Here is a 23,645-nt window from a genome sequence, read left to right on the forward strand (position 1 = left end):
TGTCAAAGGTCAAGAACGCCAGGACTGGAAGGTGTGCTCCGGGCTTAGCACCAAATTCACTGTGTTGGTGGTGGTGGAATCATGGGCTCAGGTGCCCAATGGTAACAGGGCCAGAAAGAAGAGGAGAGGACGTTTCAGTGAGATTGGCAGCGAAGAAGAGAAAAGCTATGAATGGGGGTGAAGACATGGGGTCTAGGAAGATGGCAGAGAACTGAGTATGTTATAGGATAGTGGGTGGGGTCCACAGATAGATGATGCTCTCCTAAGAGACAGAAAGGAGGGCCGATCAACAAGCACCAGCTCTGAGTAGGTGGGAGAGGATTCGCTCCAACAAGAGGGCACAGATCAGCCTCAGGCAGGAAGAGGGTCCTTCCCTCACGTGACAGGAGGGAGGACAAGAGAAAGGCACTCCCACGGCCGGCCGGGCATGAAGGCTGCAGGGCAGCTAGGTTGCTGTCTCCTGCTCACTCTGTTAGAAGTATCTACTGGGCTTCCCTGGTGGCGCAGTGGTTGAGAGTCCGCCTGCCGATGCAGGGGACACGGGTTCGTGCCCCGGTCCGGGAAGATCCCACATGCTGCGGAGCAGCTAGGCCCGTGAGCCATGGCCGCTGAGCCTGCGCGTCCAGAGCCTGTGCTCCGCAACGGGAGAGGCCACAACAGTGAGAGGCCCGCGTACCGCAAAAAAAAAAAAAAAAAGTATCTACTGAAAGCAAGCACTTAGGTATTTGAAAGAGACATGGGAAGTCTAGATCAGTCACTGCAGCAAAACGCAGAGAGAGAAGCCCAAGGAACCACAAGGGAACCGCTGGGCAGAGTCCATGGCCCGGCTGAAGCTGCTTTTGCACGGTCATCACGCTGGGTGACAGGTGATTATATAATTTCTCCAGCCATCCCCAAAAGGCAGGGGCAGAGTTCTGCCAGGTGGCACCAAGGAAGGACAGCAGGTACTCAGTGAAGACAAGATAGGGTGGAAGGGGAGAAGCCAGGAACCTGGAGGGGGCAAGGAATGCGTGCAAAAGGCTGGAAGGACTGGAGTTCAGAGAGCAGGGACGTTACGCCTAGGATCTGAGGTGGAACAGATAACTCCAGATGACACAGTCCAGCTGTGACAGGGGCAGTGGGTGAAGCAGGGTGGAGAAGCCACTGCTGGAGGGGAGACGGGCAAGGTGCTAGGTGAGTCATCAGAATCCAGAATGATTCAGAAGTAGGTCGGGGAAGATGACCTGAAGTCAAATGCTTAAGTCTTCCCTGGAGGAGGCAGTGAGGCCCGGAGCCGAAAGGAGGAAGGAGGGGATAATACACCGAAACTCACCAGCCCCAAAGGAACGGGCTCAGAGCTTCTTCACTGAATGCCTGCTACATGCTGCCAACCAGCAAGAACAAGGCAAACCTTCCTATACATCCCCTTCTTTAATCCCTGCAATCACACTACACAGTCTTATTCTATAGATGGAAAAATCGAGGCTCATTGGCTAAGAACTCGCCCAGGGTCACAGTGCTGGACCCAGAATATGAGGTTCCGGCTTCTGAACATCAAATCAGCTCGTGCCCACCACATTCACAGAGAAGACAGGGTAGATTGCATTATTTATGCCCCAGCAATCACATATGCCCATGCAAGGGTTCTCTAATTGCGCCTCACACCATCTCCGAGGAGGAGGGGGTCAGGGGCCACCCGCTGGTGGCTAATAAGCGACCACCTGTCCTCCTGAATGGCTCACTGTACTCACTGAGATGGAAGGCCACAGTAATTACCCAGAGCCCATTAAAAAGAGCCCAGAACATGATGTGCTAACAGTTCCAGAATAAACTCATCGAAATATCTGTTTTTAAGGAAACACTAGTCTGGAATTTATAGTTCTAAAAGAGCTAACTTGACCCTACTCAACAGGAAAAATCCCTTCCTTCCCACACTTCCAAACAAAGCAGCCAGCGTTTTAATTCCAATGACAATGGATTTTCATTTTTAGGAGGACAGCGGCCTACCACACTTTTTTAGGAAGGTAAAAAATATTGGTGCCACCGTCTCTGGGTGATTTAAAAAACAAACAAACAAAAAAAACAACTCTGCCAGAAAGCAGCATGATTTTCTGTCCTCAAATACTTCAGATTCCAAGAGAATGCACCCTTCAAATTCTTTACCCATAACCTCAGCCTCTGACCCACCTGAAGCATGAGCACCTGCTTTACAAGGGAACCTGCTAAGCATTCTTAGCTCAGTCCCTCCAAGGCTGCGGTGGACCAGCCGAGTCCCCTCACTTCTCAGGAGCTGTGGCTGTGTTTAGTTTCTCCCCTGTGCCACGCCTCAAGGCCAGCCTTGCAGGGAGGGAAATAGTCTCAGATTGCTGATGTGAGCAACAGTGATAATGATAAACCTTGGATCAGCTGTTTAATCTTTTTTAATCTCCCCGGCCCCTGAAATTCTGATCCTCCCTGGGGGGAAAATGCTATCATCCACATCCATCATAAGGAAACCAGAAACGTACCTTCAGATAGCCCCAGTCTAATGTATGAGAGAAACATTTTTAAAATAGTCAATTTCCCAATGCCATTTGCAGCAACATGGATGGACCTAGAGATTACCATACTAAGTGAAGTAAGTCAGACAGAGAAAAACAAATAACACATGATATCACTTATATGCAGAATCTAAAAAATGACACCAATGAACTTATTTACAAAACAGAAACAGACTCTCAGACATGGAAAACAAATTTACAGTTACCAAAGGGGAAAGGGTGGGGGGAGGGATAAATTAGTTTGGGATTAGCAGATACACATTACTATATATAAAATATATAAACAAGGTCCTACCCCTATAGCAGAGGGAACTATATTCAGTATCTTGTAATAAACCATAATGGAAAAGAATCTGAAAAAGTATATATATACATTAAAAAACTGAGTCACTTTGCTGTACATTAGAAACTAACAACATTGTAGATCAACTACACTTCAATTAAAAACACATTAAAAAAAAAAAAAAACCACATAAAAAATAAGAAATAAAATGGTCAAGTTCCAATAGGGCACTGTCTCCAGACACAGGTTAAGCAAATATGTGTACTTACACTGAGACAATATTATCGAGCCCTTTAAGAATCCCGGAAATTTTTCAATTTTGAAAACCCATATTCCTAAGGTTAACAATCATCAATTGTTATTGATACTGTGCTCTGAGGCATATTGCTCCTCTGTCTCTTCGTCATCTGTTCAGTGGTTACTTCATGCTCATTGATTTGAGATGCACCTTCTGACTACTGCCACGAAGCGTCGTTTCTCAGCCATAAAAGAAAATAGCATTCTCGTCCTTCTCACTGTTTAGCTCCAGCTTGAGATGAGGATGCCTCCACTCATTGCTTTGGTGTTGGGAAAACTTAAACCCCAGTGCCCCTACCAACCACTTGACCAACAAATTGTATGTAACGATTTTTAACACCAGGATTCTTAAACTGTATAAATGCTTTGTGATGTTAAAAATTCCACTTAGAATACATGTAAGATTGAAGGCATCACACTAGATCTTCTTTGCTCGTGGCTTCCCTCACCCAGGGCCAGGTGTCCCGAACTGCCAGCCACCGGGCCACAACACATCCTTCCACTGGCCTTCAGCTGCTACCACTCTCCCTAGGCCTGTACCAACCTCTCCTCTCTCCCTGCTTCCACTCCTGCCCCCATACCCTGGCTCTCCACACAGCAGCTGGGGGATCGGTGAAAAAAGTCAATCAATTCATGTCACTCGCCTGTCCAGAATCCTCCAGCAGCTTCCTTCCAATCATACTTGGATTAACATTTCAATTCCGGACCAGGGCCCAGAAGGTCAATGAGATGCAGGCTTGTGCTGACCATCCCCCTGTCCGTGTCCACTTACCCAGTGGGGTGCTGCCCTCCAGCCACACTGGCCTTCTTGCAGAGGCCTGGGCGCTTGCTGTCTGCCCTACCCGGCACTCTGTGCCTCCTTATTTTCCCATGGCTCATTCCCCTCCCCTCACCAGTACTGGGTCTCTTCTTACCCACAACCTTTGCGCCTCTCTCGCCTGGCCCCAGACCTGGACTGTCTATTTACTGTCAAATCTCAAGGCCTGGTCCAGAGAAGCCACTCAACACACGCTTAGCAATCATTCTTCTAAGGAGACCTCCAGCTCCTACCCTGCCAAGAACACCCTCACTCCAACCAAAGGTGACTCTTACCTGCAGAAGGCCAATGAAATCAGAACCAACCACCTTTCTGGAGAAAACATGAACCACTCAGCAAATACATCGGATGTGGCATGTACACATCTCTGCCCACAGCCCGGAGCTCCAGCACCTGCACCCACCAGTCTGTAAGATTCCTCTTCTCCAGATAAAGTTAGGAAAATGAAAAGAGACTGTTCCTGTTTTTCTTTCCCATTCTCTCAATTGGCAGAGATACCAATGCGAATAATTAGTTGCCCAGTTCAGTATCACTTTTCTCATGCTGATCTCACTCTATAGTTGGAGTTTGGGGTGTGTTGTTCTTTTTTTTACCTTTTTTGCAACTAAATACTTTTTTAAATTCAAAAAAGTATTTTTCTACAATAGTTATATTTACTCTCTCTTGAAGAAAAATGCCTAGGTTACAGAAACTTTTCTTAAGATCTACTTCTGACAGTTATAGCCATCATTAGAGTAAGAAAAGATGCTAATGTACGAAAATATTATTTCATTATTTTTGAAATAAGAATATAATGCTGTGTCATAGCTACAAAATTAATATAAATATTTCAAAATATCAACACTTTGAAATAAACACGAGGAAACTTCTATAATGAAGCCTGCATCACTCTGAGCTTTAAAGAATATACATTGAGGTCATATCCTATAACAGCACATTTCCTGCAGAAATTCAGGCTCCTAGAATAATAATTTAAGTCAATTTGATATTGATTCTATCTTGTGATCCCAAGCTGAGATGTAGGTTACTATAAAAAGAAAGGGAAAGGGGGAAGGGCCATGTGGAAGCTGACTGATAAAAGCTGGTCAATGAAATGCAGGAGAGGTCATCAGCAGAACCAACAAGGCACAAATCGTGTGCCAAACTAAACAAAAATTACCCGTGTTCCAGGCCAGCTCATCCATCTGTTCGGGCTTAGAGTGGCCCTGCAGCCACCGCTGTGTGACAGGAATGAAGAGGGCATTTAAAACGGACACTTGGCCAAACAACCTCCAGTGTAGTCTCACCCTCGGACTTACCTGCCCTCCTTATACTTTCTAGAAATGCCAAGGTTCACTTTTACCCTAACATGGGCAAACTTTCTTCCTGTCCTACTGTGTCTTTTTCTAGTTCCACACAGGGTTAAATAAAAGGGCCTAAAAGGAGAAAATAAGGAAGTATGGAAGGGAGGGACAGAGGGAGCACCAGGGGAGTGAAAACAACACAGAAACGGAGAGAGAGAGACAAAGGGAGGGGAAAAGACACAGAGGAGACACACAGAGAGAAAACAGAGAGAGAGACAGAAGGAACAGCAGAGAGAGAGAAAATGACACCGAGGGAGTGACAGTGAGAGGGAAAAAAAAGGAAAAAGTTCATGGGAAAAAAGGAATAATGTGTTTCATGGAAAAGCTATTTGTTTCCGAGTCGCTCTTTTTTCCATGTACTGTATTATGCCATATGTGGGAAGTGAGGGAGGCTGGAACTCCGCCTAAGAACATCTGCCAGGGACCTTAAAAGCCTTAATAATAGCACAGCTGGTGTCCCCAGACTAATGAGCTCACCACCCACGTGACCCTCCTTCCTCAGAGGCTCCTCCGGGGAAACGAGGGGCCGAGGGCTGGCCCAGGCCCGCCTCCTGCCCTCCCCCACGTCCAGGCTCTCCTTCCTCCACTGCCTTCGCCCTCCCTTTCCTGAAATCACCCCCACCCGTTTTCCTGAGCTCACTTACTCTGATTCCCCCAGCTCCTCGGAACAGAGAGGTTCTTAACACGAAAGGCAAATATCAGAAATAAAAAAGGTGGACATCACTACAGATCTTCTGGACATTAAAAGCACAATAGTTATGCCAATAAATAATTCAACAGCTTAAATGAAATGGACACACTCCTTGAAAGAGGCAACTTGCCAAAACCAACACCAGAGGGAAGAAAAGGTCTGAAAAGCCCAATATCTATTAAAGAAATGCAACTCCTAAATGAAAAACCTTTCCACATTCAAGGAAAGGCCAGGATGCCACCACGTGGGCCTTTCTGCCAGGGTACAGGCCCCTCCAGGATCTCTGGCGATTCACTGTCTCTGACAGGGAGGCTCTCGGCCAGCTTGACTTTCCCACTCATCACTGCCTGTAACTAGGAGGAAACCATGCACACAAAATTGGAAAGGAGGGTGCTGGGGCATGGGAACAAAGAAGTGAAGCTTTACAAGTTTGGGAAGTTTTAACCCTCGCTGGTATAATTTTTTGAAACCAATTCCCATCACAGTGCACTTTTAAAGGCCCTCTGGCACTTGAACAAAGGGCACCTTAGCATCAGGATGGGCAAGGATTTCAACTTCTAAGGGGAAACCTATTGGAAACTGACAGAGAGGAGACTCCAGTTGGCCCTGACACGGTATCCATAGTAATTGGAAGAAGCTGAAAAATCTGCGATCTCTCTCTCTCAGTCCGAGCAACACATCCCAACCACAGTGAGGAGCCAAATGGACATGATACATGGGGCTTATTCACCAGAAAAAGACAAAGGAGGCCACGTTTCAGAAACCGCGCTTGGGGACACACAATACCATGGATGTCTGTAAGCTCACAGTACTGAGGCTAGCAAATTACATGATTCTATCCCTGCCTACCAGGCAATTATATCAACAGCAATCACATGATTAGCTGAAAGGTGGGCAATCATTAACTTTTCCTACTGTTAAACACTGTTACACACCAAAAGACAGTGTTTTATACCTTGTTAATGCCATGAATAAGTTCTCTAAGCCTTGACAACTTCCTGTTTTGATTTATAACACCTATGCCACTCCTGCCATAAGTTAACATGGCAAAATTCACAAAAATTTAAAGAAAAATTATGGTATTTTAAGGACTATAAGCACTTTTATACATTATTCCCTTTTGTTGAAGTGTTTAATAAACTGAGAATCCTTTCCAAAAATAAGAGTTGTTTCCGTTCGCAAAACACCAAAAGCATTAACAGAATCAGTATATTCTTTATCAACCTTGTCCTTCCACTTTCACTCTTTTTAGGTTATACATCCAAGGTCAAGTCTATGGTTCTCAAGTCCTAGGGACTCCTCCTGGCTCCATCTTCGGGCCCATAACAGTACACCTGGCCAAGCTGTATTTGGGCATCAGGCAAAAAGAAAACTCAGTAATACCAATTCTGTCTTTATTTAAAATTTTGATTTTTTTCATCACTGGTTTCTTTACATTAATTTAGATTTTTTTTGAAATATTGCACTAAAATACTATTGATATTGATTACTTAAATTTTTTGGCAACTCCTCCGCCCTTAAATTTTGCACTGTAGGCAAGTGCCTCACAGTCACTTTAACTTAGCCGAGGTCCTAGCCCACAATAATAACAATACACCTTGGGTGAGCCAATGAAGCAGAATAAACACCCATGCTCCCTGTCAGAGACTGGACAATAGCTGCCTTACGGACCATCTACTAGGGGTATGTACGTGTGTGTGTTCTAAATGACTCCAAGGGGACGGGGGATTGGTATGAAAGCCACAAGTTCGAGCACAGTTAAATTCTGTGGAATAAATATTTTACATCATGTTGCATTAAAATCTAATAGTGGCCAAATTAACTAGAATCTTTAATTATCTTACACATTCAGCTCCATTAATTTTTACTTACATATATACTACTTCCTCGGAGGTAACCACCACTATTCTGATCCTTATTACAGGATAGTTTTGCCTGTTTTTTTTGTTTTATTTTTTGTTTTATTTATTTATTTTTGGCCTCACCACGCAGCATGCGGGATCTTAGTTCCCCAGCCAGGGATCAAACCTGCACCCCCTCCAATGGAAGCGCGGAGTCTTAACTGTTGGACCGCCAGGGAATTCCCTGCCTGCTTTTGAAAACGGAATCCTACAGTGTATAATTTTGTGTCTGGTCTCTTTTGCTCAATATTTTGCCTGGAACTTTCATCCATTTGTTGCATGGATTAGTATTTCATTCCTTTGTACTGCTGAGTAGTACTCCGTTGTGTGGATATACCAATTTGTGTATACAGTCAGCAATAATTAATGGACATTTGGGCTTCTTCTAGTTTGGAGCTATTGCTAGTAAAGCTGCTATGAACTAAGTAAAGAACACTGGTTTCTGCTGAGTACATGCCCAGAAGTGAATCACTGGGTCATAATATATACGCTCAGCTTTAGTAAATATTGCCAATGTTCCCAGTGTTTGTTCTTCTTTGCATGCGGTGCATAAGGATTCCAGCTGTTCCACATTCTCACCAGGGGTTGATATTGTCAAATTTCTTATTTTGTCCATTCTGGTGGGGCTGCAGAAGCATCTTTGCTAAAACAAGCTATTTCTAATTCCAATTTTACCACGATTCTACAGCTCCAATAGTACCAACCGGAAAACCTCAAGTAAGATGCACGTGAGTCACAAAGCGCAGAAAAATCTCTAATTCAGAGCTCATTATTTCAGGAAGTCATAAAAATATGGACACAAGCCATATGTGAGACAAACACACATGATGCCTGGCAAGGAAACCTGAACACATTCATGAAGACCAAAGCAATTCTTACAGTCAACGTGTTACTGTAAGATGTTTACAAGGCCAAGCCGGCATCTCTACTGAACCATGGAGAACCGAGTGATACAACTCTACAAGTAAATGCACACCTATTATGTACGAACGAACCCAAAGAACATTTTAGCCCTTATCCTCCTTGGCCTCTCACAGCAGAGGGACCCTATGAACCCCACCTATCGCCACAAGAACACTCTCTCCCAGCATTTCTGGTCTCCTCCTGGTCAATCTCTGTGAGTGCTTCTACATGTGGTATCACCACTGTCCACACGGGGATAGCCCCCAGACCCTGACCTCACACTCAGATCTTTCTACTGAGCATCGGCCCCAGATGTCCCACTGCCCTAAATACCTCCCCTTGGAAACCTCAGGAGCACATCAAACTCAGCACATTCACAATAGGATCCTCCAGGCCTCCACCCCTACACAACTGATTGATGTTAATCCAATGTGGAAATCTTGGCCTCAGGCTTGACTCTGCCCCCCTCCCCCAAACCCTACCACCATCTCCCCGAAGAGCAGGGCTCATCCCCTCAACATCACTCAAAGGAATCCACTTCTTTCCACCTACAATATCACTTACGACCCCAGGTGAAGTCACCACGCTCTCTCTCCCTGGGTAAAGCCAGGGCTTTCACTGCAGGTCTCAGTCAACCAGGAAGTGGATGAGGCCTGGGACCACACGCCGGCCTGGGCACGTTCACCAAGGGAAAGCCAGCCACCTCCCCCAAACGACACCCCTGCCCTGCCACGGCTTTCTCGTAGGAAAGTCTACAAACTGCATCCCTTTTCCGCCCTTGTGAATGAATGTAGCTGCAGCTTCAGAGTTTATGAGGGAAATTCTGAGACTTGATTGACCTCGTCATTCTCTGTCTTGCTGCCTCTTGCCAAATAGAGAATCCAGTATATCATAAACGATAAAGGTCTGACTGTAAGATAACCAAACTCCCAGGAATATTTATTTTCTTTTTTCCCTTCCATAGGAGTATTATTTCTCTTCTAGTATCAAGAGACTTACCCAGCTAAAAGTTTTTCATGTCATGGATAGACCTAGAGATTGTCATATTGAGTGAAGTCAGAGAAAGACAAATATCATATGATATCACTTATATGTGGAATCTAAAAAAATGGTACAAATGAACTTATTTACAAAACAGAAATAGAGTCACAGATGTAGAAAACAAACTTACGGTTACCAGGGGAAAAGGGGGGAGGGATAAACTGGGAGATTGGGATTGACATATACACACGACTATATATAAAATAGATAACTAATAAGCACCTACTGTGTAGCACAGGGAACTCTACTCAATACTCTGTAATGGCCTATATGGGAAAAGAATCTAAAAAATAGTGTATATATGCATGTATATAGCTGATTCACTTTGCTGTACACCTGAAACTAACACAACATTGTAAATCAACTATACTCCAATAAAACTTTGTTGTTTTTTTTGTTTTTTGTTTTTTTTTTGTGGTACGCGGGCCTCTCACTGTTGTGGCCTCTCCCGTTGCGGAGCACAGGCTACGGACGCGCAGGCTCAGTGGCCATGGCTCACGGGCCCAGCCACTCCGCGGCATGTGGGATCTTCCCGGACCGGGGCACGAACCCGTGTCCCCTGCATCGGAAGGCGGACTCTCAACCAATGTGCCACCAGGGAAGCCCTCCAATAAAACTTTGCAAAAAATAAAAAGTTTTTCATGGTAACATTCAACAGTTGCTATGACATTCCTCTTGTACTTGTAAAGTACCTCCTCGTTTAATAATACAAACTATTTTCCTACCTTGCAAGTATAGTATAAACACATCCACTGCATTAGCCAGCACTTTAGCCTACTTTCCCAATGATCTGTTTGTCATTCCTTATCTACTGTTGTAGTAATAAGAATATTCTGCTTATTTTCTCAAATAGAAAGGTATTTTCTCAAAATTTGAACACCAAACTACACTTCTCCCTTTAAGAGACCTTTGAAATGTCTTGATATTTGTGTCCAAATATCAAGTCAAAGGGATTTCTCTAATACCTTGGGATTCTTGCAAAGTTAACCCTTTCTCCTCAGAGCTGAAGGAGGGAAGACAGTTGTCAGATGAACAAAAACCACAGCCTACATCACTGCCTTAGATCGTGGGGGCTATTCCTGTTAGTATCGCAAAGATGAAGGCCAGCACACACCCCTAGGGCGTGGCACAGATATGTGCTCCAAAATTATCTGTGGATGAATGGGTCATAATGAGTTCAATAACAGCAACAATAATAATGGCTAACACAAAATGCTTACTGAGTTAAGCGTACATATTAATTCATGTGATCCTCTTAAATAACTATATGAGGTTATCATATAAGGTAATGATTCAGGAACTCACTATCATAAACAGCTCTTTGCTGGGTTCAACAGTATCTAGCCCTGACAAAGCACCAATCTTAAAGTGGGGAATAAAAAAGGAACACGGCTTCAAACACATCAACAGTATGGTAGCTTATCCAGACACATTGTTAAATCTGGACGGTTTTATTTTTTTGACAAATGAAAAAAAAAACAAGGCTATGCACTACTCAGGTCCATAAAGCAAAATTTTACAATTCCCATAGTACTCAGCCTTTTACTGAAAACATTCTAGATACAAAGGTTGAAATGAAATACCCACCGTCCAGATAACAATCTTTTCTTCTCTGCAATGAAAGCCAGTAAGCCAGTTGTCTCAGAAATTCCGCACCCAAATGTAGCACTCACAGAGCACCAGTGAGTCATACATGTAACAAATTGCTCATTTTCCTGCTCCCCACCTTTCCTCTAAATCATTACGCTGCTATCCCAGAATCACAGGTTTGGTTTTTTGTTTTTAATCCCCCATCACAAAGCTTACCAATTCCAACTTTGTTCCAATTTCGTAACTCGACAAGAATCTGCCTGTCCCTTTAGTTTAAGTAAACCTCCAATTTTCTTCCCAGGTTTGAAATTCTCCAATGAAAGCAAGGCCCACATCTTTGGACTCCTCTTTTAATTGAGAAAAAAAAAAAAAAAAAAAAGGCCCTTGCCATTCTGACTGTGCTGCCAGATATCTGCCAGTGTCAGACCACCAACACCCCACCCCCACTGAAAGTCAAGGTCCAAGGGGAAAACCAAATTCACTGTTTGAACCCTGTATTCAGAATCACAAAATGTAATGGATTGTCCTCCTGAGTTGCCCTTCTGTTTTATCCTCTTTGGTCCTCCAACTCACACACTCCAATTTCCATTCAAAATAAAAAAGGTGAGGGAAAAATGGAGGCAAAGACCATAAACACAGAGACCCTAAAACAGTGGTAGCGTCTAGAAACCTTATTAACCTGAATCCCACTACACTTGCTAAGTAAATTAAATGTGACGCTCCCAGAGCAGCAATCAAAAGCAAGGGCTGAAGCAAGAACTCCTATTACCAACCACTTTTCAGGAATTCCCCACAGCTCAAAGCAAGGCAAAGACCATGGTTAGTGCTGGGAGGATAATAGAATGAAGGGAGAAAAGTGACTTGAAATAACCATGTCACAACCATTATGATGACAACTATAAAAAACAAAAACAAAAACAGAAAATCGGACTTCCCTAGTGGTCCACTGGTTAAGACTCCATGCTTTCAACTCAGGGCTCCTGGGTTTGATCCCTGGTCGGGGAACTAAGATCCCACATGCTGTGTGGCTAAAATAATTAATTAATTAATTATACATAAAGTAAAATTTAATAAAACAGAAAATCACAAGTGCCAGTGAGGATGTTGAGAAATTGGAACCCTTGTGCACTGCTGGTGGGAATACAAAATGGCGCACTCACTGAGGATAACGGTATGGTGATTCCTCAAAAATTAAACACAGACTTACCATAGGATCCAGCAATTCCACTTGTGGATACATACCCAAAAGAAGTGAAAGCTGGGACTCTAACAGTTGTTTGTATACCCATGTTCATAGCGGCATTATTCACAACAGCCAAAAGATGGAAGCAACCCAAGTGTCCAAAGATGAATGAATGGGTAAACAAAATGTGGTACATATATAACAATGGAATAACATTCAGTTTTAAAAAGGAATGAAATTCTGGTACGTGATACAACATGATAAACCTTGAAGATATTATGCTAAGTGAAATAAGCCAGATACAAAAAGACAAATACTGTATGATTCCTCTTATATGAGGTTGCTAGATATTCAAACTCATAAGAGACAGAAAGTAGAATGGTGTTTGCCATGGGCTGAGGAGAGGGGGAGAATGGGGAGTTAGTGTTTATTCAGTACAGAGTTTCACTGGGGTAAGATGAAAAAGTTCTGGAAATAGATGGTGGTGATATTTGTACAACAATGTGAATGTACTTAATGCCACAAAACTGTGCACTTTAAAATGGCTAAAATGGTAAATTTTATGTTATATTTACTTTACCACAATTTTTTTAAAGAAACAAAAATGGTCACTGCATTAGGGATTTCCCTTCATCTCTCAGACTGGAGGACTTGGGCACCTCTAAGGGAAAAACAGAATTTGGCAAAGATAGGTTATCTGCTCCCACACCCCACAGGAGGTTATGGAAGGGGCACGGCAGCCCTGTGGCGCTGCACCTGCTAAGGAAGCAGGAGGGAAGATGGTAAGGTGAGGAGAAAGTTACATATACTGGGGTCAGATCCACTCACCTTCCATCTGGCTCCCATTCTGTCATTCTTGTGGTCTCCCATATTCACAGTACACAGGAGCCAGCACTTAAGATTTACTCTTCAAAGGGTAGGTAGGTGGATAAGTAGGTGGATAGATGGATGGATACGTGAATGGACATTTCAACTACTTGGCTAGAATTTGAGAACTGCCTATGACCGCTCTGGCATATTTTTAAGAACTCAAAACACCTCCCAATGTTGGGGTAGGGAGGGTAAACCACTGGTTAAATTTTGGGCTGCTTTTCTCACTACTGATTTAGAATGACAGTTTGTCCCTTCCCTCTTGGGTCCTCCAATTATACAGTTCATTGCATACAAGTGAAGGAAGGGAAGAGGTGGGTGTTGGGAAGAGAGTGGATTCAGCAATCTTTTCTGAAAACCCCAGCCCCTTTCTTTCCAGTGGAGGGCAAGGGGTTGAATCCAGCTTTGAGCACCAATTCTCCCCAGCAACGCAGGGAGCAAGTGTGTGCTGGCGACTTACTCTTCCCAACATGCGAGAAGTCTGGCCTTGTGCTTCTGAAAAGAACATTCTGTGTAACCATGAAGGAATGTCTAACGATTAATACCACCTGGGGACGTGTTTAAAATGAAGATTCAGATTTAGCAGGTCCCGGGCAGGGTCTGCCATTTTGCAGGTCTTACAAGCTCCCAGGTGGTGCTGAGGCTGCAGGCCGACCCACCGCACATTGAATAATAAGGCCTTACACTCCTGCGATCAGCTGGAACCATGACAGCAAGGACCAAAATCAGGCAGAAACAGCAACAGTCAGGCTCTCCCTCTAATGAGCATCACCCTCCTCCCACTGCCATTCTCCACCCAGGCCACAGCCACTTGGTTCCACCATGAATCTGGACCCTTTGTCACTTTGGCATAATTAGCCAAGCCGTCTGCAGTCACTCACTTCCAGCTTTTCTCATCATACTGAAGACAACTGATGTTCCTGGAGGTCAAAGACATTTTTGCTCCCCACTCCCCAAGAAAAGTTTCCCCATGGTCCTCAAACAGAAACTCAAGGATGGCTTCTGCATTCATTGCTTACCTGCTCCTCTTGGCTAAAATGCATGATTCAATAATACAAGTGAAGCCAAACTATTTTCAACACTCTAGGGAGACATTTTAGCTTTGGCCACATCACAAACTGGAAATTTTGGGGGAAGGACCATAATAAAAGGAGGCGAGCGTACACTAGATCATGCCTCCTCTACTTTTTGCAAAACTGAAAAACTGAGAGCTTGCAGGATGCTACCATTAAAAAAAAAAAAAAATCCAGGCCCACCCACAGTATATGCTGTTGATATTAAAGAACTGCCTGGAAGGACTTTTTTGACTTTACCAAAACATCAGAGGAACTGACGGAGAACCTCGAAAATCCTCTGGTTCTCCATATGCATGGATGATGCTTCTCTCCAAACCTGGAGAGAGAAGAAAAAATAAAATCTCGTATTCCTATTCTAATCAGTACCTATTTTAAGAGCTGCAAATACACCTGCATCTATGTTATCAAATGTAGAATTTACCAATAGCTAATCTGTGTAAACACAAGTCAGGAGACTGGCATTTTTTTTTTTACGGTCTTTTTTTTTTTTTAAATAAATTTATTTATTTACTTATTTATTTTTGGCTGTGTTGGGTCTTCATTGCTGCATGCGGGCTTTCTCTAGCTGCGGCGAGCAGGGGCTACTCTTCGATGCGGTGCACAGGCTTCACATTGCAGTGGCTTCTCTTGTTGCAGAGCACGGGCTCTAGGCGTGCGGGCTTCAGTAGCTGTAGCACGCAGGCTCAGTAGTTGTGGCTCATGGGCTCTAGAGCGCAGGCTCATTAGTTGTGGCACACGGGCTTAGTTGCTCCGTGGCACGTGGGATCTTCCCAGACCAGGGGTCGAACCCGTGTCCCCTGCATTGGCAGGCGGATTCTTACCCACTGCACTACCAGGAAGCCCTCCACAGTCTTCTAACTGAGGTCACACACCTGGTTTTAGGACTTAATTAAGTTCAGGTTCTTGATGTCTCATCGCAGAAAGAATTCAGTGAGAGACAAAGTGATAGGTTAGAAGCGGATTTATTTAGAGAGAAACAAACTCCAGAGTGTGGGCCATCTCAGAAGGCAAAAGCACAACGGTGGCATTTTTTTAGTCAACATAATAACACTATCTACTAACTAAGCCTAGGCATTAGGAGAAGTACAATAAAGAGGGAAGGGCTCTGAATGGTACGCTAAAGGATACTCGTCAGAAAAAGTCAAACCACTTACTCCACATGTTTGCAGTTATTTCCAACTAATTCTTTTTTTTTTTTCTTTTTCAATTCTTTTATTTTTCGTTGCATTGGGTCTTCGCTGCTGCCCGCAGGCTTTCTCTAGTTGCGGTGAGTGGGGCTACTCTTGGTTGCGGTGTGCCAGCTTCTCATTGCAGTGGCTTCTCTTGTTGTGGAGCACGGGCTCTAGGCATGCGAGCTTCAGTAGTTGCGGCACGTGGACTCAGTAGTTGTGGCTCATGCGCTTAGTTGCTCTGTGGCATGTGGGATCTCCCTGGATCAGGGATCGAACCCGTGTCCCCTGCATTGGCAGGTGGATTCTTAACCACCGTGCTACCAGGGAAGTCCCTCAACTAATTCTTTTTTTAAAAAAAGATTTCAAAGCCCCCTGCATACCCCGAGCAGGGTCTTCCTTAACATTCAAATCCAGATAATTTATATTCTGGTGGTTCTTTAATTTACTCATATACCTATTTCCCCTAAAAAATGGAGCATCCTTTTCAGATGTCAGTACAAAACCCATTTCCTCTGGGAAGATTACCTTCTGCTGTGAAGTGTCCTGGCGTATCATAAAATCTGGAACTAGAAGAGATCCTAGAAATAATCCAGCTCCAAGACTGTCAAACTGGGGTACAGGTGCTTATGCTGTGGGGAGCCCCCAGAGCCCCAGGGAAAATAAGGTGCATCTTCCCTGAGCGCTTTTTGACTCAAGGCAGCAATTTAAAGCATTTTTATACTAAAATACGTAAGATGAATCCTGCATTCCATTCTACATCAAAGGAATCGCTGAGGGCTTCCTTGGTGGCAGAGCGGTTAAGAATCTGCCTGCCAGCCGCATAGCACAGGGAGATCAGCTCAGTGCTTTGTGACGACCTAGAGGGGTGGGATAGGGAGGGTGGGAGGGAGACGCAAGAGGGAGGAGATATGGGGATATATGTATATGTATAGCTGATTCACTTTGTTATAAAACAGAAACTAACACACCACCGTAAAGCAATTAAAAAAAAAAAAGAATCGGCCTGCCAATGCAGGGGACACGGGTTCAAGCCCTGGTCCAGGAAGATCTCACATGCCGTGGAGCAACTAAGCCCATGCACAACAACTACTGAGCCTGTGCTCTACAGCCTGCGAGCCACAACTACTGAGCCTTGTGCCACAACTACTGAGCCTGTGTGCCACAACTACTGAAGCCCACGCGCCTAGAGCCCGTGCTCCGCAACAAGAGAAGCCACGGCAATGAGAAGCCCGTGCACTGCAACAAAGAGTAGCCCCCGCTCGCCGCAACTAGAGAAAGCCCGCCAGCAGCAACAAAGACCCAACACAGCCAAAATAAATAAATAAATTAATTAAATTAACTAATTAATTTCAAAAATAAAAGGAATTGCTGAAGTAACACTGAAAAGTCATGGAAATCTCAGGCTGAGCTCCCCCATCCCCCTTTCCAGGGTTCCTTTGCCCTGAAGGTTATGAGGGCAAGTTTCAGAAGCATGAAGAGAATCCATTTCCTAGCTTGAGACATGGAAACCAAAAGACTTTCTCAAGGCTGTGAGTGGCCATCTGAAAGGTCAGTGCCCCTAGATAGTCTTCAGAGAGACTTACAGTGCTTCTCACCACCACCCAGGTGAGTCTGGGAGCAGTCTTTCCTAGAATGCCAGACTAGAAGCACAAACAAGGATTTTAAGAGCTCGCTTCCCACCCAGTTCCACCCTCTTCTACCTCAGGTGCAGTATTAACAAACACATAATTAAATAGGCTTCTCAATGAATAATGAAGCCACACAGCCCTTCATAAACACATGTTAAACCCTTTCTTTAATCAGCTACACATCAGTTGGTATTATATGTAGCTCAGAGGCATCTAGATTGACACATGTGCTATTATTTACTGTCTCTTTGCTGAAGCTTTGAATTTTTCAACAGTGCAGGTGGCCTCCATTTGGATACACCTAATAAGAAGGCAAGTCAAAATAGGGAACATTTATTCAAAAAGAAGAAAAAAGAGTGGGGGAGGAACCAGAAGACCCATTCACAGTGTATCTCTATACAACAGACACTCACCCAAGATAAAATCTAAGAACACACATGAGCCTTGGGCTTGGTGGAGATAGTTCTCTCCCTAACATCTGAATCACCTTAAAAGAACCATCCCTGGGCTTCCCTGGTGGTGCAGTGGTTGGGAGTCCGCCTGCCGATGCAGGGGACATGGGTTCGTGCCCCGGTCTGGGAAGATCCCACATGCCGCGGAGCGGCTGGGCCCGTGAGCCTCCGCAACGGGAGAGGCCACAACAGTGAGAGGCCCGCGTATCGCAAAAAAAAGAAAAAAAAGAAAAAGAACCATCCCTTTGTCCTCCCTCAAAAATCATGATGCATACCAAATACAGATGAGTTAAACAGATCAGGGTTCATTTTCAAAACCAAGGGTCATGTAATCGTATATTTGAACAGGCTGGCCACTGTAATATTATCCTCAAGTTTATTAAGCTGCAAGACAGGTGAAAGGCTTGATTTAATATCTGCAACCCTCAGTGAGTTTAAATGAACTCTTCATCCTCCAATGCCTTTCTCATTGGAGCCCTATAGGAGAAATAAAGAACTGCCCTTCAGGAAAAGCGGCCACCAACCTGCTTGCCTTCCTCGGCTGTCTTCCAGGCTGTACGGTGCCAAAGAATAATCAAGTGTACGAAAACACCAACAGCTGATGGGGCAGAGAAAGCCCAAGGTCTGCTGCCCATCTTGGGAGCAGGCAGTCAAGATGGGAAGCCCAGAGGGTTAATTCCAGACTCATCTAACAATTACAGAGACCTACTATGTGCAAAGTCAGGGGTAGGGGCTCAGAAGAAAGTCCACATCAGATGGCAAACAGTAAAATGTCGCTAGTTTGGAAACTGAAAGTTTAGGAACTCCTCGGAATGTGAACAATGCTATTTTATTTTCAAAGTCCTTTTACAGGATCTGATTCAACCCTCACAATAAATCTATAAGAAGGAAAATAACCGCTATTATATCTGCTATCTTATCCCTGTTAGGGCTCAAAAATGTTCCCAAGTCACAAATCTAGACATGTTGGAATGAGACCTGAAAATCCTCCCAGGTCATTCAAACTTTTACAGACACTTTCATTCAAAACACTCTTTAATCCTTACAACAGTCCAGTGAGGTTTGTTTGGGTTTTGTTTGTTTTAGGGGGGCCATCCCAGAGAGGGGGAAGCCAAGTCAAAGAGGTTAAAAAAGGACCCAAGGTCACCCAGCCAGCAAAGAGAGAGAAGAGCTGGAATCTGAATTCAGGTTCCCCACTCCAAGGCCAATGTCCTTTTTTAACACACCAGAGAGGAGTGTGGGCAACACAGCGAGAGTGGAGACACCCTCCACGGAGAGCTGGGGATGGGAAACCAAACCCCACAGGTCCCTGGGGCATCAAACAGGAAACGGCTTGCGCTCAGGCCAAGCTGAAACCCAACCCTTGCCAAACCTGCTGCACACAGACATGGGCTTTCTACGCAGCTCAGCATCATCCCTGAGCCCGGCTCAGCGCTCCAGGTGGATCAGCCCATGACTGTCTGGGCACCTCTGTGATAAAGCTGGGGCCAGAGGTCGAAGCGCAGACAAGACTGATCTTTCCAAACCAAGAGGAGGGTGCCATCTGTCACTCCAGGTCGAACTCTGAACCTGCCAGCCAACCTGTCATCCTCCACTGGAACTTGGGACACCCTTCCCAATGCAGCCTGCCCAGAGCCCACACCGCTCAGTCGGCCACCTCCCTCTCTGCTGCTCTTGTAGTTGGAAACCGGAAAGGACCCTGTTCCTAGTTTCCCTGGGGTTTGTCTCCCCCCCACCCCATAACCAAAAGATGCTCCACGGAAAGGGTACCCAGCTGGCCTACACACTCGCAGACACTGACAACGTCCACACATTTGTTTGAAGCAAACAAAGTTCTAGGGAAGCTTATGGGAAAGAATATTTTTTAATCAGAGGCCTAGACATACTTAGGACGCGCTCAAAGTGGAGGCTGATTTCAGTTTCTGAACAAGTGCAGCGAAGGGTTCTACAGCACGTAGACTGAACGGGTAGGGGCCATCCAGCGCCAGCCCCAAGAGCAGCGGGGCCGGGCTTTTGACCTGTACTTCCCTAAACACAACTTTACAAAAGAAGCAGCAATACATTTCATTAAGTTTCTTGTTACCTGCAGGAGGCTGACCTTGGAGATTCGAAAAGAACTGAAAAACTCAGGTCAAAAAAGTGACAAAGTGAACTTGTTAACTCTCAGGACGGAAAGGAGGGGTCCTAAAAGCCATTTGTCTCGACCGAAACACTCTCAGAATATGTAGTTTACATTCGTTTTGCGGGTGAGTGGCAATCGGGGTTCAGCTCTCGCTCAGCTCGGGACTCTTTGAAGGTCGCCTCACTGTCACTTCGGAGTGCCGGAGCCCGGAATCCAGGCCACGCGGCGTGACCGATACGATGCACTACTGGCACCCTCCTGTGCCCCCCAGGGCTTCCCGCAGGTGCGGCCGATGCCAGAGGGGGGCCGCCCCCTCAGGGTCCCTGCCTCTCGCCGCTACCACACCACGCATCCACACTCCCGGGACACCCGTGTCCTTCCCCACCCACCCCCGGGCCCGATGCGCCTGAGGCACGGGTCAGCGGTCCACGGGCTTACCCTCGAGAGGCGCACGAAGCGCGGCCCCGTAGCAGGCGTGATACCGGGGGCCTCCGGCGCGGGGCTGCCCGGGCGCTCGGCTCTCCTGGCCGCCTCCTCTTCGTTGTCCTCGGCCGAGTCCCGGCCGCCCGGCGGCTCCGGTTCCCTCCGCAGCAGCCGGCCGGGCGGCACCGGGGCGCACGCGACGGGCTCGGCTGGGGCGCCTCCTCCTCCTTCCTCTGCCCGCCCGCCGACTCTAAGCTCCCGGGCTCGGGGTCCGAGGTTCCGGACGCGGGGTTCGTCGGGGCGCTCGGGCACCCCAGCGCTCCCTCCCGCGCCGCCCTCCCGCGCGCGGCCGCTCTCTGAGGGCGTCTCGCTCGTGGCGCGCGGCCGTCAGGGGCTCTGGGTGCGCGGGGGCGGCGGCCGGGTGGGCCCCAGGGCGGCGGGCGGGGGCGCTGCTGTGGACCGGGGCACTGATGCGGGCGCCGCGCCGCGGCCTCTCGCCATGGCTCTCGGCGGGCGGGCGCTTCGCACCTCCCCTCCGCGCTGCCGTCACCGCCCGACGCTCGCCGAGCCCTCCCCTTCCCCCGGCCCCGCCTGCCGGCCCGCGCCGCCACCTCCAGGACGCCCGCCGGGCGGAGCGCGTCCCAGCGGCCCAGAGCCAAGCCCCTCCTACCTCGCTGGCAGGTGACCGCTCCTGCGACTTTGGGCCTGGGGAAGTCCCCGGCGAAATACCCCGGGTCGGGAAAAGATATCACACACCACCACCACCACTACCACCACCCCCTCCGCGAGCGCTTATTTACTTCTAGCACTTCTCCGTGCCCGTCCAGCCAGTCTAAGGGCAGGGTGGAACTCACGCGGAGGCTGTTTGCCGAGAATACAGTAGAAGTCCAGACGTTTCTTTACTGCAGGCCGGGCCGTCCCTTAGGAAAGCAATCCTTAGTCTTAAATAAGGGTGGGACAGAGCTGGGAGGTGGGGGGAATATGGATGAACAAAATGCCACCAAAGGGTAAGGGAGGAGGACAGGTGCGTGGCGGATCAGGAAACGTTCCAGGAAGTAAGTTCCCACAGGCTACTCTATTATGTAAATGACCGGTGGACGGTGTAACGGGGAACAACACGCATGACCTCATTTCCACTTGAGGCTGCTGAGTCTACAGCGTTGGGCTAGTCCCTGGCCAGAGGTCATAGAGGACATTGGGAGGACATGGAGAAGACTCAGACCAGAACCGAAGACCCAAGGAAACTAAACCATAGAAAACCTGGTTTCCAGTACTGGAAGAGTCAGTGTATAGTAGAGACTGGGTCAGGCAAGAGTCATCAATGGATACTCACCCTAGGGGAGACTTTACTGGGGAGCAGATATTTGCCTGGATTAATGTGTTTTCCCATAGGTGGTTTAGGCTTATTAGTAGCAAGAGAGAAATATTCAATATATAAAGGCACAGGGAGACAGCACCTTGACCAGGATCAAAACTGACATCACTGGGCTTCCCTGGTGGCGCAGTGGTTGAGAGTCCGCCTGCCGATGCAGGGGACACGGGTTCGTGCCCCGGTCCGGGAAGATCCCACATGCCGCGGAGCGGCTGGGCCCATGAGCCATGGCCGCTGAGCCTGTGCGTCCGGAGCCTGGGCTCCCCAACGGGAGAGGCCACAACAGTGAGAAGCCTGCATACTGCAAAAAAACAAAAAACAAAAAAAACTGACATCATTAATGAAAGCAGATGGATATCTTGTCCTCAGAACACATCACCTATGCAGTATTTCCAGGAAGAATGCATAACCTGAATCTAATGATAATGAAACCCCAGACAAACCAAAATGAAGAATATCTATTAAAAGGGGGCAGGAGTTGTATTCCTCAAACATGTCAATGTCACAAAAGAAGGCTTGGGAAATGTTCCAGATTAAAGAGTGCTATAAAGTCGTGACAGCTAAATGTGATACCTGGTCCTAGACTGGATTTTTTGGGGAGAGGGGACGCTGTAAAGGACATTCCAGTGGACAAAATTGGAATCCTGAGAGTAGATTAAAGTATTGGATCAATGTTAAATTTGCTAATGTTGATAATTTGTACTATGTTCATGTGTAAGAATAGCCCTATCCTTGAAAATACACACTGCAGTGTTGTGTAGGGGTAAGGGGGCATTGTGTATGCAACTTACCCTCAAATGATTAAGGAAAAAAATGTTGATAGAAAAATGATAAAGAAAATGGGCAGAATACTAACAATCAGTGAATTTGGGTACAGGGCGTATTGGAATGTTTCCGTAAGTTTGAAATTCTTTCCAAATAAAAGGTTTTGAGCAGTGGCGCAGTGGATAAGACTCCGTGCTCCCAATGCAGGGGGCCTGGGTTCGATCCCTGGTTGGGGAGATAGATCCCACATGCATGCTGCAACTAAGAATTCACATGCCACAACTAACGAGCCCTGGAGCCGCAACTAAGGAGGCTGCCTGCCGCAGCTAAGACCCGGTGCAACTAAATAAATAAGTAAATAAATATTTTAAAAAAAAGATTTTGAAAAACCATCAAGTGGGAGAAGAGATGAGGTGGGAGGAAGGCAAGAAGTGGTCATAAAAAGACAACACAGGGGATCCTTGTGGTTTTAGAGCTTGTGGCTTTAGAACAGGTGATAAAATTTATATAGAACTTACACAGACACACATAAGTACAAGTAAAACTGGGGAAATGGAGTAAGGCCGATTGTATGAATGTCAGTATCTAGTTGTGATACCATATTAAGGTTTTGCAAAATGTTATCGCTGAGGAAATTGGGCAAAGTGTTTTATTTCTAATGACTGAATGTGAATCTACAATGATCCCATTAAAAATTTCAATTGGGGGCTTCCCTGGTGGCACAGTGGTTGAGAGTCTGCCTGCTACTGCAGGGGACACGGGTTCGAGCCCTGGTCTGGGAGGATCCCACATGCCGTGGAGCAACTAGGCCCGTGAGCCACAACTACTGAGCCTACGCGTCTGGAGCCTGTGCTCCGCAAAGGGAGAGGCCGTGATAGTGAGAGGCCCGCGCACCGCGATGAAGAGTGGCCCCGGCTTGCCACAACTAGAGAAAGCCCTCGCACAGAAATGAAGACCCAACACAGCAAAAATAAATAAATTAATTAATAAACTCCTACCCCCAACATCTTCTTAAAAAATAAAAGAAAATTTCAGTTACAGGGAGTTCCCTGGTGGCCTAATGGTTAGGATTCCAGGCTTTCACTGCTGTGGCCAGGGTTCAAGTGAGATCCCTGCAAGCCACATGGCAAGGCCAAAAAAAAGAAAAAGAAATTCAATTACAAAAAGAGATCAAGCATATTCCAGGTGTACATAGAT

General features: G+C 46.3%; 1 protein-coding gene across 1 annotated transcript in view; it reads right to left on the reverse strand.

Annotated features, from left to right (window-relative positions):
* LOC113615098 (translation initiation factor IF-2-like) overlaps window positions 1–21,701 on the reverse strand; it is a 60,768-nt gene extending 39,067 nt beyond the window's left edge. The window contains exons 1-3 of the mRNA XM_027097158.1: window positions 21,645–21,701; window positions 20,327–21,078; window positions 14,752–14,830 (exon numbers count right to left, since the gene is read on the reverse strand). Of these exons, the coding sequence (XP_026952959.1) occupies window positions 14,752–14,830; window positions 20,327–21,078; window positions 21,645–21,701 (888 nt within the window). The remainder of the gene's footprint in view (window positions 1–14,751; window positions 14,831–20,326; window positions 21,079–21,644) is intronic.
* Between the last annotated feature and the right edge of the window lie 1,944 nt (window positions 21,702–23,645).

Source organism: Aethalodelphis obliquidens, unplaced genomic scaffold (genome assembly GCF_003676395.1).
Source record: "Aethalodelphis obliquidens isolate GAN/ISIS:26980383/991018 unplaced genomic scaffold, ASM367639v1 scaffold112, whole genome shotgun sequence".
Classification (NCBI taxonomy): domain Eukaryota; kingdom Metazoa; phylum Chordata; class Mammalia; order Artiodactyla; family Delphinidae; genus Aethalodelphis; species Aethalodelphis obliquidens.